A 17835-nucleotide genomic window follows, 5' to 3' on the forward strand; every position below is an offset into this window, starting at 1 on the left:
GGAATGGATCCAGTGTCCTTGTCGTATGGAATCCTGCCCATGATTGGGAACTCCGTCAACGTCTACAAATCTGTTCGCGCAAAATTCAAGGTCTTTTGCCATTATTCGGCAGAAGTCGAGAGAATACGGAAATTATTTGGGGCACAGCGAGACTACTTTCTCAATGAAGTTGAGCTGGTCCTACGTCTGGTCTTGGATGACCAACACACCGTCGTCAAAGATATGATGAAGGATCCAGAACATGATGAGTGGCGGGCCCATGGACACGGGCGCAAAGTGGAAGCGCGACTGGGGAGAAATATGATGCCGCTGGTGGATATTATCAACGATATCAAAGAGAGTATATCGGCGCTTCAGAAAGCATTTCAATGCTTCGCACCATTGGAAGAGGAGCAAAAACGGGTAAGAATGCGATCACGATTTTGTCGGGTCAGCGAATAGCAAACGGAACAGTTAACTCAAGCAATGTACTCTCAAGGATGAGCAACTTAAGCGCAAACCGCTGAAAGATTCCATTCGAAAGCTGAGAAAACGAGTCACGATTACATTCGAGAAGAAAAATTTCGAAGATCAAATCAATGTTCTCGAAAAGTCAAACAGTAGTCTGAGACGTCTGCGAAAACAAGTCGGCGAACTTCAACCACGTCAGTCTTATACGGCTAAGAAGCCGGGTGCGAGAGCAGGGAGGCTGCCGTTGGAATTTGGGGCATATGGCGCTATACGAAGGGCTTCAAAGGCTCTCCATGAAGCATTGACAACGACTTGGTCGAGCACACAGACACCGCACCTGAGACACTTCGTTAAGCTCTTCTTAGACGCTAAAGCAGAGACTGACGTGCAGATGGAGATTGCCATCCTCTGCTATGGAGCTCAACTACATCAGAGGGCCTTTTTCCAGACGTCCTTGACGAGACTAGAGGTCCGGTCGAGGACGATAGACTCCATCACTTGGTCCAGTGCAGGTTTAATGACTCCAGCTTCAGAAGCGGACAACTCACAGAATGACCGGCGAAAACGCCAAAAGGTCAGATTTTCCAGCCTCGGCGACGGCTCTGATCTCAGCAATAGCGATGCCGAATCAGCGTCCATCGGCTCTACAGCTGCCACCTCACAGTCGACGGTTGTTTCACCAGATGACCTTCAGCTTACGGGGCATTTCTGCCCCGAACTGTCAAGACGATGCTCAACTCCGGACATTGTGTGCAAATTAGAGGGTCTGGGGCATATCGACAGCTGCATACAAGAAGGATATCGCCACTGCTTCTTCCCTTGCTCAAGCAGCCATCATTGCGGTAAAATGGGTCTTGACGACGTGATGCTCATGGATGAAGCGCTTGGCCAATCCGCTAGTAACAGACTGACCATTGTTGGCCAACTGCGATTGGCCCATCGACTCGTTTCTGCGGTGCTAAAGTTCAACTCTACTCCATGGCTGAACGAGTTGTGGAGTGTCAGAGACCTTGCCTTCTTCCGACAAGGAGACGACCTGACTATGTCACTCCAAACGTTACACTTTGGTGTAGAGCTGATCCACGGGGGGCGCGAGGCCGGAGACTCTTTAATGGACGTCGAATCTCCAGCCAGTTTGACTCATTCTATTGAGGATGCACAGTACAAGTACGGAGTGCGCAATGTCACGCTTTACAGTTTGGGAGTAGCTCTCCTGGCGATTGGGAGGTGGGAGCGCATCAACCACAACGACATCGAGGGAGTCCGCCGATTAGCATCACAGTCATGCTATTTGGGGCCAGTATATCAGGAATTGACGCAGAAAGTTCTCGAGTGTGATTTTGGGCATGGAAAGGATTTGAAGAAGCCCAGACTCCAGGAGGCTGTTTACGAGAAGGTTATCCTAGAGCTAGAGTCGATGATAGCAAGCTTGGACATATCGGAGGAGTAGCGTATCATAATCTAGATGAAAATAGTAAAAGAGGAAATTGTCAGGTTGGGCAGAATGAAGGACCTCTACAATAATCAGGTCATTTCTGAAAAGGAACATATTTTACGTGAAGGATCAAAGTGGCGTCCAATCCTGATGTAAGTTCTCAGAGCGAAGGGCATCTGCATCATGATATCACCCATTACTAGATGTAGGTATGCAATCCACATGGAGATGGGGAAGCTGAGCGCTTTTCATCTTTAACGTGCTGCCTTCTAGACCAGTCTAGAAGTTTGAGTAGAACGACCACATCATGGTAATAAATGTCTAATTCCCTCCTTGTCCAACTACGATTGGCTTAGAACTCAGTGACATTAATCAAGAAGCTCTACGAGTACATACATATGATCAGCCTCAAAACTTCACTGACCAACAGATGGTCCAAGTGACCAAGGCATACCCGCCCCTTTCCATCGTGACCAATCAAAGCCCGAGACCCTCGCAACCCCAGTCTCGCGATGGTGCCGTATTGCGCGTATTTGCTTCTAGAGGCCTCTTGGCGCTGCCCAGCTTCATGCGCCAAATGTTAGTGCGAATACCTGCGGCCCACGTCTCGAAGGATCGGCGCTACCAGGACTTAGAATTTTAGGCTTCGATGCCTCATCGCTCGCTTGCGTGCCGTATTGCTCGTACTGCCCGGGAATCGCAGCAAAGAGAGCAGCAGCTGGCAGAGGAGCCGCGTGGCGCCATGCTACGGTCGGGATGGTGGTTTGATGTTGAAGCCGTGGACAGGCTTTGGAGATTGCTTCAGAGAGGCTGTGCAACCACTGGATGTCAGTTGAATACAATACTTATGGATGGACCACATTCAATCTGGTACTGCAACGGTCACAGCGCTGCGATTATCACATTTACGGCGTCGGTCTCTCCATAGCATCCATCCATCTCAAACAACTACGAAGATGCAATTTTGCACAGGTTCACATGTTCCAGATCCCGTTTGGGAAGTACGTGGCGCTGATTCTCCCCAACCCCACCCGCGAAACTTAGCGTCCACCTTATCCATTCTGGGCCAAATATGGCGCTGCTAGCTGGCTACGGTTAGCAGGGGCCTCACTAAATGCCCTTTCTGGCAGGGGATCCTACGGAGCTTTCAGGGCAGCTGGAGCCCTATATCCCCTCCAGTGGATTGATGGCGGCCACTGACGCATCATGGCGCAGCTAGGCACGAGTTTCAATTCCTCTCTAGAGCTTTGCCTCCAACAAAGCCTCACCAGAAAAACAACCGAGCCAAACGAAATGCAACCCACACGTGTGATCCCTGTCGCTAATACGCGGATCAATCCAATCCATCATCATGGCGGCTGTTGCGACTCTCTCCTGGCTAGTGCCTTGATGGCTAAGACAACAGACGAATGCATCGGGTTCAACTTTATTTAAGGCTACTGATCCTCCCGTCTTTGTTTCCCCTGTTTCTCGTTTGGATCTGAATCATCCATACAGTTGATCCATATCAGTCGTCTAGCCTTGCCATCACCTCTCACACGGTGATACAACGGCTTTTACTTCTCATACCTTCCTCGTTATCCTCAGATACTCCATCTGTGGATGGAAGACACCAACCTAAACTCCATACCACGACGAGGGCATGCCCCTTCTCTGCCCAACATGACTCTCTATAGTCAGATCTGGGCATTGACAGAGAAGACGCTCAGAATCGTCCTCATTCGTCACAGCGTCTCCACCATCTACAGCGCTCTTGTTCTTCCCATCGTCCTTACTGTCTATCTAGGCATTGGCCAAAAGTTTACTCAGCCCAACGACAAATATGGCTTTGGATCTCCAGCCAACATCTTTTCTCTCGACAATGCTCTCTCCAAATCCGATGGCGGCCGAAACACAGTCGTCTTCGTCAACAGCGGCCACACGGGTGGTGACATAGAACGTGTTATTAGCTCTGTTTCTAATATTGTCAAAGGAGCGGGCAAGAATGCGACAACTATACAAGACGAATCCGACTTAGGGTATACCTGCCGGAGCACTATTCGCGGCACATCAAACTGCTTCGGCGCTGTGGTCTTTTATTCTTCTCCTGACGAGGGCAGCGACGGCTTCTGGAACTATACTCTGCGTGCTGATGCTGGCCTTGGGAACAGCTTCCTGACGGATAAGGGCGACAATGACGCCCAGATATATGCACTGCCTTTCCAGCGTGCTGTTGATGCTGCTATTGCTGGCCTCAAGTCTGGATCTTCTTTTCCTTCGACAACGCAGCAATACGCTTATACCGAATTGACCGAAGACGAGCGCCAGGCTGAGGTCCGGCGAAAATACCAGAGCTCTTTTATCAGCTATCTGAGTGTTTCTTTCATAACCGGTGTGATTGGCGTCTGCTATCATATGCCCGGCTTCATTGCTACCGAGAGAGAAAGGGGATTATCCCAGCTTATCGACGCCATGATGCCCACAAGCCAAGGGTGGCACCGTCAATTCGCCAGGCTCATCTCCCATCATCACGCCTTTGCCTTGACTTACATGCCAGGCTGGATCGTGGCATCTATTGTTGCTAGAGTCACCATCTGGACAAACACTAGCTTTGGTATCATGATCATCTTCTTCATTCTCGGCGGCATCGCCATGACGTCCATGTCCCTTCTCGGAGCATGCTTCTTTAAAAAGGCTCAGCTCTCGAGCATAGTGACTTCTATCACTTGGATGGTTCTGGGTATAGTGGCCCAGGTTATTCCACATCCCAATACTGCGACAGTCGCTGTCCTCAGTTTGCTCTTCACTCCGTGTAATTTTGTCTATTTCATTATATACATTGCTCGATTCGAGCAATATGGACAAGCAACGAATCTGATACACCTACCGCCAGGCCACACTTCTAATCTTCCTGGTATTGTTCATTGGATCTTTTTCATCATCCAGATGGCCGTGTATCCATTCCTTGCAGCTTTTGTAGAGCAAACTCTACACGGAGTGAGCACGGGTACTCGATCGTCAACTGCTCTCGAAAGCCCTGTCGGCGGCGTCCAAGATACGGTCCGTATTGACAATATGACCAAAATTTACAAGCCAAGTCTGATTCGCAAATTCTTTTCCTTTGTCTCGCCACCAAGGCCCGAGGTGGTCGCCGTGGATAACTTGACATTGAGGGCCAAGAAGGGCGAGATTTTGGCATTGCTTGGTGCAAATGGCAGCGGCAAAAGCACTACACTTGACGCCATCGCTGGTATTAGCGATTTCACCAGCGGTAATATCTCCGTCGATACGTCCGGCGGTCTTGGATTCGCTCCCCAGCAGAATGTCCTCTGGGACGAGTTGACTGTGGAGGAACACATCCGGCTGTTTAGCCGTATCAAAAATCCTCGCAAGAAAACTCCGGATACTGAAATTGCAGAATTGATCGACGCTATTGGGCTTCGATCAAAGGCAAAAGCTTGGTCACAGACTCTATCAGGTGGCCAAAAGAGAAAGCTTCAGCTTGGAATGATGTTGATTGGTGGAAGCTCTGTCTGCTGCGTTGATGAAGTGTCTTCTGGCATTGATCCTCTGTCGCGCAGAAAAATCTGGGACATTCTCCTAAAAGAGCGTGGTTCGCGTACAATCATCATGACGACCCATTTCCTCGATGAAGCAGACTTGCTTGCCGACAACATTGCCATCCTATCCAAGGGAACATTGAGGGCTGAAGGCTCCTCTGCGCAACTTAAAGACACTTTTGGTGCCGGCTACCGCATTCATGTACTCAACCCAAGGGCCCTAAACGCAGTGCCCGATATCGAAGGTGTCACAAAGAAGGTTGCTACAAACAACGTAACTTACATGTCCTCATCTTCAGACCAGGCTGCCAAGGTTATCCGGGCTTTGGAAGCCGCTGGTATCCCATACAGATCCTCTGGCCCAACCATTGAAGATGTCTTTCTTCACCTGGCTGAGGAAGTTCACGGCGAGGGCCTCCAGCGGCAACCCGATGTCATCAACGAAAAGGTTGCCAAGATTGCAAGCGATACGCCCATCGCCGGCGAGAATCTGTCATTGCTCACGGGACGACAGATCGGCATGGTTCAGCAGGTTGGTGTACTTCTGAGAAAGAGATTTACAGTGTTCAAGACGAATTGGATTCCTTATGCGGCTGCGTTTCTAGTCCCCATCATTGCCGCTTCGGTTATTCAACTTCTTGTTCGCAACGACGATTTGGTTGGCTGCTCGCCCACGCAACGAAGCAGCCACTCATCAAACAATAATTTCTTCAAGCTCTTGGATACGGCCCATCTGGCCGGCGGCCCATCATCTCAATTTGGCAACTCTATGACAGATTTGTTCAAACCAATTCTACCGGGCCAGGCTAGCCTCCGAAGCCGTGATAGTTCTACTACTGTTGGGAATGTCACCGTCGATCTAGTAGACTCGCTTTCATCCTTTGAGGACTATATCAAAAACAACAGGAGGATTATTACACCCGCGGGCATGTGGCTTGGCGACTCTAACTCAGTCCCGACGTTGGCTTTCAAGGCCGACAACTTTTCCATGTACTCTTCGGTCTTGGGTCAAAATTTTCTCAACACGATGCTCGCCAATATTACCATTGCAACGGAATACAAAGCGTTTGACTATCCCGTCGCTCCTTCAACCGGCAGAGGACTCCAGCTTGTGATCTATTTTTCTGTTGCTTTCTCAATTTTCCCGGGCCTCCTTGGTCTTTATCCGAATTCGGAGAGGCTCAAGAATGTTCGCAGCTTGCAATACTCGAGCGGTGTTCGTACTCTACCGGTTTGGGTTGCGCATGTCATCTTCGACTTTGGCATAATGATAGTGCCTATGATCCTAACTGCCATGATATTTGTCGTATCATCGAATTCATGGTATAATGGAGGCTATCTATTTCCTATTTTCATCTTTTACGCTCTTACAACAATCATTATTTCCTATCTCTTTTCTCTCATTTGCGCCAGTGCAATGGCAACTTACGCAATGACTTCTGTCGTGCATTCACTAGGCTTTGCAATCTACATAATTACATACTTATTTATCCTTACCTATTCTCCTGCGGCAAATACCGATCGAGACACTCTCATCGCACATTGGGTCATTGCCGCCATCTTCCCCACGGGTTCATTAATTCGCACGGCGATGGTTGGTCAAAACATCTTTTCGACTACATGCGACAACGACATACTTCGGCCTAATCCTGCGGCAATGACTGCATACGGTGGTCCTTTACTCTATCTCATTTTGCAATCCATCTTTTGGTTCTCCATAGTAGTCTGGATCGAGAGCGGCGCTGGTCGATATGCCTCTGAGAAGGCCAAGAAGTCTCCCGAGGTTGACGATCCAGAAGTCGCAGACGAACTGCTCCGTGTCGATGGCCTAGATGGCCAGTCTGACGGCCTTCGCATCGCGCATCTGACCAAGGCTTTTGGCAAGAATACTGCTGTCGATAATGTCACCTTTGGAGTTGAACACGGCGAAGTGTTTGCTCTCCTTGGTCCCAACGGCGCTGGTAAATCGACCACAATCTCTCTGATCCGAGGCGACATTGCACCAAGCCGTAACGGGGGCGATGTGTTCATCGAAAACATCTCCGTCACCAAACGCCGTGCCGCTGCCAGAGCAAATCTCGGCGTGTGCCCCCAGTTCGACGCCATCGACAACATGACGGTCAGCGAGCACCTCCGCCACTACTCTCGCCTTCGGGGCATCTCTGATATCGACCACCAAGTCCCCGCCGTCATCCGCGCCGTCGGGCTGGAAGCTTATGCAGACGTTATGGCACATACTCTCTCAGGGGGCAACAAGCGCAAGCTCTCTCTCGGCATCGCCCTCACCGGAAACCCGCCCGTAATCCTCCTCGACGAACCGTCCTCAGGTCTCGACGCGGCAGCCAAGCGCATCATGTGGCGCACTCTCGAGAGCATCGTCCCAGGTCGTTCCATCCTTCTCACCACGCACAGCATGGAAGAAGCTGACGCGCTGGCCAATCGCGCTGGCATCATGGCTCGCCGCATGCTCGCCCTCGGGACGACGGAGAAGCTCCGTCACCGCTTCGGAGATACTATGCACGTCCACCTCGTCACCAAAACTGCGCCTCATTCTACTCCAGAGGAGATGGACAACCTTCGTGCGTGGGTGCTGAATAACTTCCCCGGAGCATCCGTCGAGCAGGAGACGTATCATGGACAGATGCGCTTCTCGATGCCTTCGTCCGCGGTGCCGATGCAAGGCGGGGCAGCGACTACTAGTGAAAGCGCCAGGGGAAGACTGCTTATCATGTTGGAGGAACAGAAGGAGTATTTGGGCATTGCGCACCATAGCGTTAGTCCTACGACACTGAACGAAGTGTTCCTGAATATTGTTGGGAAGCATGATGTTCAAGAAGAAGGGTATAATAACAGAGCAGACGAAGGAGCGAAAAAGCCCTGGTGGAAGTCAAAGTACATTTGGGGATTTGAGATGTCTTGATATTTTTCTTTGTACTATTTCGTTCCGTTTTATTCCCCCGAAGTTCTGCAATTGAGCGGTGTATTTTATATAGAATTTGAAATAGACGTGGATATCATTTGTTAGATTACATACATTAGCTTTCTCGTTTATTATTTACGTATATTCATCCATTTTTCACCCTTTAATTATGCGTGCCCATCTCGTACACTGGTCCTCCGCCGTGCAACTCCTGCGGCAAATGCGTGTCACCGGCCATTTCTGGCGGCTGTGCGTGAGCTTCATGATATACCTGCCCCATTGGATGCGGAGGATACGCGTATGCGGCAGGGGGCTGTTGATATGGTCCATTGGACAGCTCGGCGGCGTTTGGATATACCGGAGACGTTGTACCAGTCGACCCCTGGAACGGCGACACGCTGGACACGGTCTGAGGAGTCACCGATGGCTTGAAAGGTTCGACGGGAGAGACTTGTGCCGTTTCAACAGGGGCGACAACGACGGGTGCAGCAGCAGCTGGTGCAGCTATAGGTGCTGGATCGACTCCGGCGGGTGGTGGTGTGCTTCCTCCTTTCATTTTGTTCAGGCAGAACTTCCAGATGGCTGCGGCTGCGCCACCAATACCTACGACAACACCAACGACAATACCGGCAATGGCCCCCTTGGAGAGTCTCTTGCTGGGCTTGTGGAATGTTGAGCCGGATGAGCCAGATGAGCCAGATGACCCCGAAGATCCTGATGAACCTGAAGATCCTCCGGATGAGCCTCCATTAGATCCTCCGTTTGAACCTCCGTTGGACCCGCCACTCGATCCGCCATTCGACCCACTACTCGGGCTTGGCGAGGAAACACCCGTTTGACCAGGGACGTTGTTGTTGTCGGTAGGAGTAGACAAAAGACTACTAGGAATATTTCCGGCAAGCACACTTATACACAGCTCCTCTCCCGCCACCTGAGCCTCTGTTGAACAAAGTCAGCTTGAACCTATCATTGCAAACACAATGCTTATCCAGGCTACTTACGGACAGCACCAACATATCCACAGGCACTCTGGACACAAGACGCCGCGCCGTTGTTGATGATGGTCGCATGGTTACATTCGCATAGAGTGTCGCCCAACTTGCAGTTTGTCGATTTGGTGACGGCGGAGGCAACGCACGAAGTGGCACACGCAGGGATAGTAGGAAGTGCGCGTGCAAACTTCAGCTCGCCAACGATATCCAGAGAGGGACCAGGCGTGATGACGGCCGCGGCTGCAGCATTGGAGAGATGGGCGATTGGCGTGGGCAGAGCATCGGCTTGTCGAGGTCTGATGTGCAGAGCCGAGGAGGTCGACGCGAAAAGGAGGGAAGAGACCAGCAGTGCGAGCGAGGTCGGTAGATTCTGCATCTTGACCATGTTTGACCAAATCCAACCCGTGGATGCCACCCTTTGGACACCTTTGTTTTCTCACGGAGAGCAGCACAATGAAAAAAAGACAAAACCGTCAGGAGGATGCGCCGGTGGTAGGAAGTATTTCTCATCCAGCATCCCAGCAGTATTATAAAGCTATGCCCTTTAGCATACTCGCATGGGGAAGGATGGCCCGATAACATCTAGCATCGTGACCTTGGGAGCGGGCCATCGATTTCTCGCAGGGGTCGTGCACATGTCGTCGCCTCATTCGTGTTCACAGACATGGGGCAAGGCATTCTTGACTCTGCCAGTGCACAATGGGAAGACCCTTTGGGCACTAGGCCGGTTGTCAGAGGCCGTGTCCGTCACGGAAGCGAAAGTAGCACGCCAGCCCTCTCCGTCGGGGACGAAGTCCTGATTGGAGGCTCATCACATTGGGTTTGGCGCCCTAAGCCAGCTGCATCCCGAAGTCGAAATAGCAAGGGGCCAATTCAGCCTGCAGATCAATATTGGATGCAAGTGGTCCCGCGCCCCTCCGCGGACCTTTTGGCAGAATCCAACGTTGAAGATGAGGGATAAACGATTGAGATTCTGGGGATTCCAAATGGTAGTTGAGCGTGTTATACTCGATAGACTGCAACAGCACTTGTGTCGAGTCTTTTCTCTTCCCTTTTCCTTTCTTTTTCCTTCAAGATGAAGACAAGGACAGGGATTTCGATATCATCAGCAAATCTCAGCCGCAAAGACATCAAACAACCAGTCCCTCGCGCTTGATCGAGTCGAGCTTGGCGTCCAGTTTTAACGCGCCGCCATTGCCGGTTTCCCGAAAACTAGTCCAGCCCGCCATTCTCAGCCTCCCAGCTGCACGAGATACGGGGGGGAAGACACCATCTTTCCTTGTTTTTGGTGGTGATTTTTCTTTTTGACAGGTTGACCTTCCAGTATTAGCTCTCACCACTTCGAATAAGCCGCACCTTCATCTTGTCGAACGCGGAATTCTTGCCGCGCCTTGTTATTTCCCACGGATTTAACGTGGCTGCATACGCCCCATCTCTTGGCTCTCATTGCCGGCGGTTGCCCCGTTTGGCCTCGGGAGATTACCATAGTTCACCTCGTTCGTAGGCAGCAGAGGGCTAGCTGGCGTGGCGGTGTCTTATAGAGCTGTTTCATATGCTGAGCTGAAGCTGATTGCAGTGTCGATCAAGAAGAAAAGAAGCCTTGGTTAAAGTGCTGAAGAGTCGGATTAAGCCTTGGCCCTCTTCCGGAGCGGAGCTGATGGTCCTTCCCAGATTGAAGCTTAATCGGTGTTGTAGATAAAGCGGGGCCTTCCGTTTCAAGGAATTCGATTTGTGATTGTTTATCAAAAGATCCTTGTAGACCACGTGATTATGCGATGAGCAAATGCGATTGACTGGCCAATCAGACGCTCTGTGATGTTGATAAGGAATCTGCCTCGGCAGGAGCCACATGGTTGAGACTGTGGCTCGTGAGCTGTGTATTGCTCTGTGGCTGGTGCCTAGCCTCTGCACGAATCAAGTGGTGGCTTGGAGATGCAGCGAGTCAAGCATCCAGTCACAAGTTGTATGACAGTTGTATGTAGCTGGCTACCTATTATTCACCAACAACTGGCATGTAGATTTGCGTTGGTCTTTGGAATTTAATACCGGCATTAAAACAGCCACAGTCACAAGACAATCAACGTCTTATACAATCATCCTTCCCAATCCCCAACAGACCAATGATTTCCCAGAACCGCCTCACGGGCTCCGAGATTACCGAATCCGGCCCCAGGAAAGGAAATAGTGGGCCTCCCGATGAGCGGGCGATCTCGCAGCAGAAAAAAATAGAGCGTCTGCCTCTCTTTAAAACCCAAATTCTACTTCCAAGATAACACGATTCAATAATAAAAATTGGATATTCAGACTCATTGGAGTGTCCTTGTTTCGCTCGGGCTTCCGTCGCAATGGCTTTCACAATGCATTCCCATTCGGGCCAGTTCTGCCCTGGCCATGCTGTCGACCAGCTGGAGGACATCATTCTGCACGCTATATCTCTTGGGTATAAAACCATTGGCCTTACAGAGCATATGCCTCGCTATGAGGAGCGAGACTTGTATCCAGAAGAGGTATGTCGCATGCGTATCTTTTTATTTATCCATTCATTTATTTATTTATCCTATCACCTTGAGCAATTCGTCTTCCCAATCTTGGTTATTGTCTCGCGTTACACAGCATTCAATTCGCATCTACCCCTCCACACCACATATTCACATGTCACAGCTAAACTCACTTACTCACTTACATCATTCTCACCCAAATCACTCACTACTCACACACATCATTCTCACCAATTCACTCACTCATTCACCATCTCAATCTCATCACCAACCTCATAAATCATATCCATCCATCTAACACTCATCACCTAGCTGTCCGACCCCCAAGCCTCCCTCCAAGCCCTTCCCCCCCGCCACGAATCCTACCTCATCGAAGCCCGCCGCCTCCAACAAAAATACGCCTCCCAAATCCACATCATCATCGCCTTCGAAGCAGAATTCATCCGCCCCTCATACACACCCCTCGTCCAATCCCTCAACGAATCCCCCTTCGTCGACTACTTCATCGGCTCCGTCCACCACGTCCACAGCATCCCCATCGACTACGACAAGGCAACTTATGCCGCCGCCGTCGCCGCCGCCGGAGGCTCAGAGGAGCGCCTCTACGAGGACTACTACGATCTGCAGTATGAGATGCTGCAGGCGCTGAAACCGCGCATTGTCGGTCACTTTGATCTCATTCGCCTCATGAGCGAGGACCCGGGCAGGGACGTCAGACAGTGGCCCGGCGTCTGGCAAAAGATTCGTCGAAATCTTGAGTATGCCGCACAGATTGGTGCTTGGCTGGAGTGTAACTCTGCAGCCCTGAGAAAGGGCCTCGACGAGCCATATCCCGGCCGAATCATTTCAGAGGTACGCCAACATTACAGAGCATCTCTCTCCAAAATTAGTAGTAAAGGGGGAGATCTTACTAAACGGTGAAATCATAGGAATGGCTTCAACTAGGAGGCAAATTCACAATGTCCGACGACAGCCACGGAATCGCCCAAGTCGCCACAAACTACAGCCGCGCACTCTCATTCCTAGAAAGCCTCGGCGTGGAGCAAGTCTGGACGTTCCAGCGACAAAACCACCTCGAAGCAGGAGAAACCAGCAAAGCGACGCTCAACGACGTGGGTGTGTCTCTCAAGGACTTCCGCCAGCACTTTCCATAAAACGCTTTACAAGTCTCATCATAGATTAGAGTATAATAGGCTATAACAGACTACAAGATTTTACTTCAGGGGAGATACAAGATTATGATATAGAAGGAAGATCAATATCATCTATAAAAAATAGGGATGTACTAAAGAGGTAGAATAAATAGCTTCCGACAAGATTTTTTTTTTTCTTTGTTTGGGAACGGGTATCATGTAATGAAGGCAACCCAGCATTCCAGAGGCTGGTAGTTTGGCAAAGGGTGCATACTGGCTAGAAAACAGTTGGTCTCAAAAAAAAAGGAGAGAACGAGCTTCAACAAGCGCTAAACAGGCAAAGGGGGGGGGAAAGCAAACAAACTCCTATCCTTTCCGTGTTCCATACCGTACCATCCGTGTGACATAAGAAATCTAATACCGTCTCCATTTTGCATTTTCATGGTAGCCGTCTACTATTTTGGTGGAGATCTGGGGGTGCCCCTGATAGTACCGCTTGGCTTCCTCTGGGTTTTGTTTTGAGGTGAGGTGTTGCGGTGAGCTGGCTGCTTGGGGGCAAAGGGGATTGTGCCGCTGCTGCCATATTGGAAAAGAGCACTGCTCTTCTTTTTAAGGAGGCCAGGTGTGACAACTGGAGGGCCGCCTGGGAGTGTTGGGGGAAGCCACTTGAGCGGCTCCTGAGGAGGAATGGAGACCGGCGGTGGCCCTTCAGGCTGGTACTGGAAAAACTCGGATGTCTCATCCATCACTTTCGCCGAGCGAGGAGAGCTCACGTTTGGCACAGCTTGTCTCGATTCAGGGGAAACAGTCCGTGGTGTAAAGTGCTCCATATTGGGGGTTGATAGGCTACTCTCAGAGGCGGTCGATAGCGCCGGCATGGTCCCATCTGGGGACGCAGCGTTGAAGTTGGATCTGCGGCCGGTGGCGCTGTTGGGTGTCTTGAGGCCGCCAGACTCCACGGATCTGTTGGTGCTGGCAGATGAAGTGCGCAGCTCGGACTTGGCGGCTTGTTCAGCCTCAAGGCGAGCCTTTTCTTTTGCCTCCTTTTGCGACTGGGTGATCAAGTTGATCTTGATCTTCTTGATATCCTTGGTGATTTTATCCATGTCGTCAATAGTAGCGTCCAGCCTTGCAACTGAAGGTGCCGTAGTTGCTTCTGCAGGACCCTCCTTTCTGGCTTCAAGCATTGGTGACCTGAGGGCCGGCTCACCATGAGCCGTGGTCGGCCGTGACCTTCTAACAGTGATTCTTCCGGTAGGGCCGACACTCTGCGCGTGATTGTCTGCAATTGAGATAGGCCTCCCGGCGATGGGACCCGCAGATGTTGCAGGGCGAAGTGGTAGTTCCTCGCTGATCGTTGCGGCACGAGAAACACTACGTTGTTGCGTGGGAGCAACCGACGATGTGCTAAGCCGACGGTTATTCTTGGGCTTGGGAGGCAAGCCGACAAGGGGTGGTTGCGGTGTTTGGCCGCGAGCGAATGCCTGATAACACATGTTAGTCGTCGCTATTGATGACAAAAGGGGGTGTTCATAAAATTGCATGTTCACCTTTTCTGCCGCAATTGCTGAAGGACCCACGGTCTTTCTCCGGTCCCTCATCTGCCGAGCATTGTTCTCCTCTTGAATGGGATCAATAGACCTAGGCTTGCGATCGCGAAGCGACATTCTCGATGTTGGTCGCTCGAGATCCGGCGTGCCACTCGATTGCCTATCCCGCCGTACGCGGGCCGCCTCTGGATTCAAATCATCAGCCGTGTGGCTGTCGGTTTGGCGATCCCGCGGTATGAGGAGCTTTGAGAGCTCGTTGGCAGCCACCGTCCATGGAACCTCAGGGGGCGAGGGAGATGGAGATCGGCTTGAGACGTTGGATCTGTTGACCAGAGTCGACATGCTTCGTCGCATCTTGAGGGGGTCTACAGCCCTAGCCGTAGAAGCTTGGGTTGGTGTACAATAGGTTGGAGGAGTAACCATACGCGGCTTCTTTGGCGTGAGATCGGGTAGTCCTGCTGTGACTTCCAGTTTCTCAAGTTGGTCAGCCGACCACCACGAAGGATCGTACGGGTTGATGGATGATAACGAGTGTGCAGGATACTCATCATCCTCGTTATAGGCACTTTGCGTGAAAGAAAGACGGCCTTGGCGAGGCACGTTCTGCTTCCCAACAAGACCGCTGAGATGACTGAGAATGCCCGAAGTCAAGGCTCTGTCGCTGTAGCCACCCTCCAAGACACTGACGATACGGCCATCAACAAAGAGGCCCTCTTCTGCGGCAAGCTGAACAATATCTTGCGTGAGCCGCGCGTAGAACTCGGTGGGCACGTTGACCTTGTGACGCTGCATTCCAGCGCCCTCCCATTCACTAGCATCAAAGCCAGCAGACAAGAAGATGACAGCCCGCGGTTTGGCGCCTGCGTCTTGTAGCTTCTCCGCCTGAGCTTTGAGATAGCTGCGGGCCTTGTCGAGGAGTATGGTGTATTTGGTCTCGTAAAGGTCCCAGAAATCCTCGATTGTCTTCCATGGCTGGAGATGGGTGTTCCAGACGTTTTGGCCGTGTGCATTCTCAATGCAAATACTTGCGTTTCTAATCTTGTCATCATCGCCGTTTTCGCAGGGATATGAGTTGATGTCGTGCAAGCTGAAATAACCAATCGACGTCCTTTTCCAGGCGGCATGGCTCTTGGTGGCGGCCTTTGACCGAGAGTTGTGCGCCCAGGCAATGGCCTGAGAGCCATCTCCATGGTGTAAGTCAAAGTCGATGATGGCGGCGTGAGTGAGTTCGTGGTTGAGGATGCCGTGCATAATTCCAACATGGACATTGTTGACCCAGCAGAAGCCAGACGGGAGATTGGCAGAGCAATGGTGCCCGGGAGGTCGAACGGCAACAAATGCACGGCGCGGCCCAGCAGAAAAGACGGCATCCACGCCCTCGCACACAGCTCCCAGAGCACCCTCAATGGCATCTAGCGACTCGCCACAAAGGTACAAGTCGCCCTCATGAAGCTTCTCCTGCGTCGTGGACCCGGCCGGCCTCTGCAGCTCCTTTCCTCCACGAGCCAAGACGGCCTCAGCAGACTCACACATGGCCTTGAATTCCTCCATCCCCTTGGTCCCATGCACGTTGGTGACGGCAGGGGACAGCAGCGACAGCCTCCGATCCGTCTTGTGGATGCGAAAGGGGATGCTGGGCAGCATGTGAACATTGCCCTTTGGCAGAATGGGCAGCGCACCATCGCTGTGACGCTCCCCAAGACGCACATAGGCTGCGGACACACCCAGGACGCTGGCCTTGATTCGCTCGGGGCGCTCCACAATGGTGTTGAGGGCACTCTTGGGGGTGCGCGGGCGCGAGAAGCGGTGGCCGTAGACGGCATCGTTGAGCACAACAACCGTCTCGGTGTAGAGCGTAGACACGGGCCCGTGATGGGCCTCGAGCTCGTCCTTGAAGTGGCCGCTCGCCACGGAGCTGGGCGTGACAGGCGGACGCCATTCAGGCTCGGGAGCTCCAAACGACGCCCTCAAGCCCGGTGAAACAACCTGCCCCAGGCTGGAGCGCCTGGATAAAGACCGCGAAGGGCCGACGCCGTTTGCCGAGTGCAGGGAGTTCATCGAGGCTTTGCGGACGAGGGTGGGGGTTGCAGCTCGCGACTCTCTACCTGAGGGACTGAGAGATGGAGTGCGAGCAGACGAAGGAGAGGCATGGCGAGGGAGATTTAAAGGCGTCAGCGGCGTCGAGGGAGAGGGCAATGGCGATAATCCGGGGGATGGCGGGCCACGCTGGCCGAGTGACAGCTGGCTAAGTGACTGCGATAGGCCTGCGGCTTCGTCCCTGGAGTTTGTTGCTGCACGCCGTGGCGGCTCTGTATTGGGCGGAGACGCCATTTGGGCGTCTTATAAGACCGGTTTAGTCGGTGGGTTGCAGCGAGGCGACATGCGTTAGTAGAGGAGTAGAACGCCAGGAACACGCCGAAAGAAGCCTGTGTGTATTCTGTGCGATGGTGGTGTGAGTGGAGCGTCGAGAGAGAGAATGCGGGTTTGCGATGCCTCTGCAATGCGGTGCGGTTTGCTTGTGCTTGTGCTGATGATGCCTCAATTATCTCTCTCTCGTCTGCCGTGCCACTCGATTATGCGCCCTGCTTTGGTGATGGCGGCGCTGCTGCTGTTGTTGTTGTTTGGGGTCAAGTTGGGAAGTTGGGCTGGCACGCTGCGGCGCCTGTGGCTCGGGGCGTTTAATGACATGGCCAGCATGTAATTTCAATTGTCGCCATCGTCATAGCCGCTTCGCTTCCCCTAATTCCAGTCCCCAATTCGCGTCCCATCAGTCTCGCCCCGATCACGTGCCGGTCCGGATCTCATAATCTCATAATCTCATTTGATATCATTATCACATATTGATCCATCCATCACATATAGGGGGGCTGGCAACACCCCTCAGATCAGGCCTCGTCTGGTCGGGCACCACAGCATTGACGCTGCGCCGGCACAGCTTCTCACGCGCATCTTGCTGATTGTCTGGTGTTTTGCACCACGGCAAGGGGGTGTTTTCTGGCATCCGAAACGGCAGGTCTCTCTGCAGTGGAGCAAAAGCTTCTCCCTACCTGTACATGTGCTTACAATCGGGATATCCATGATAGCTGCAGCGATGCATGCGGGCCACGATTGAGGCCAAACAAGACCCTGGAGGGGGTGGGTGTCTCATGTCATGACATCAGCCAAAACCGCCAAATCGGCCAGTCAACGCCACCAACCTCCAACTCACTCGTATATTCCATCATCCATCATCTGCCGCTGGGGTCGACTTGCAGCGGTGGACCTCCAGGCAGGAATACATTGTGAGGACGTACGTGGCCGAACCACAGCAGAGGCCTT

General features: G+C 52.0%; 5 protein-coding genes across 5 annotated transcripts; 3 read left to right on the plus strand and 2 right to left on the minus strand.

Annotated features, from left to right (window-relative positions):
* Window positions 1–225: 225 nt before the first annotated feature.
* Window positions 226–1900, plus strand: TRIVIDRAFT_158130 (uncharacterized protein; the record flags this gene model as incomplete). Its single annotated transcript, XM_014097732.1, has 2 exons — window positions 226–402; window positions 494–1900. 2 exons carry the CDS (start codon window positions 226–228, stop codon window positions 1898–1900), a joined length of 1584 nt encoding a protein of 527 aa, XP_013953207.1.
* A 1647-nt stretch (window positions 1901–3547) lies between these two features.
* On the plus strand, window positions 3548–8344 carry TRIVIDRAFT_44298 (uncharacterized protein; the record flags this gene model as incomplete). The annotated part of the gene is made up of 1 exon (XM_014097733.1): window positions 3548–8344. The coding sequence occupies one exon, from the start codon at window positions 3548–3550 to the stop codon at window positions 8342–8344; it is 4797 nt and encodes a 1598-aa protein (XP_013953208.1).
* Window positions 8345–8411: 67 nt separating this feature from the next.
* On the minus strand, window positions 8412–9721 carry TRIVIDRAFT_231626 (uncharacterized protein; the record flags this gene model as incomplete). The annotated part of the gene is made up of 2 exons (XM_014097734.1): window positions 8412–9283; window positions 9346–9721. The coding sequence occupies 2 exons, from the start codon at window positions 9719–9721 to the stop codon at window positions 8508–8510; spliced, it is 1152 nt and encodes a 383-aa protein (XP_013953209.1).
* Window positions 9722–11681: 1960 nt separating this feature from the next.
* TRIVIDRAFT_157484 (uncharacterized protein) lies at window positions 11682–12988 on the plus strand (the record flags this gene model as incomplete). The annotated part of the gene is made up of 3 exons (XM_014097735.1): window positions 11682–11843; window positions 12147–12686; window positions 12764–12988. 3 exons carry the CDS (start codon window positions 11682–11684, stop codon window positions 12986–12988), a joined length of 927 nt encoding a protein of 308 aa, XP_013953210.1.
* A 201-nt stretch (window positions 12989–13189) lies between these two features.
* Window positions 13190–16848, minus strand: TRIVIDRAFT_182402 (uncharacterized protein; the record flags this gene model as incomplete). The annotated part of the gene is made up of 1 exon (XM_014097736.1): window positions 13190–16848. One exon carries the CDS (start codon window positions 16846–16848, stop codon window positions 13423–13425), a length of 3426 nt encoding a protein of 1141 aa, XP_013953211.1.
* Window positions 16849–17835: the final 987 nt, after the last annotated feature.

This window comes from Trichoderma virens (genome assembly GCF_000170995.1).
Source record: "Trichoderma virens Gv29-8 chromosome Unknown TRIVIscaffold_85, whole genome shotgun sequence".
NCBI lineage: Eukaryota > Fungi > Ascomycota > Sordariomycetes > Hypocreales > Hypocreaceae > Trichoderma > Trichoderma virens.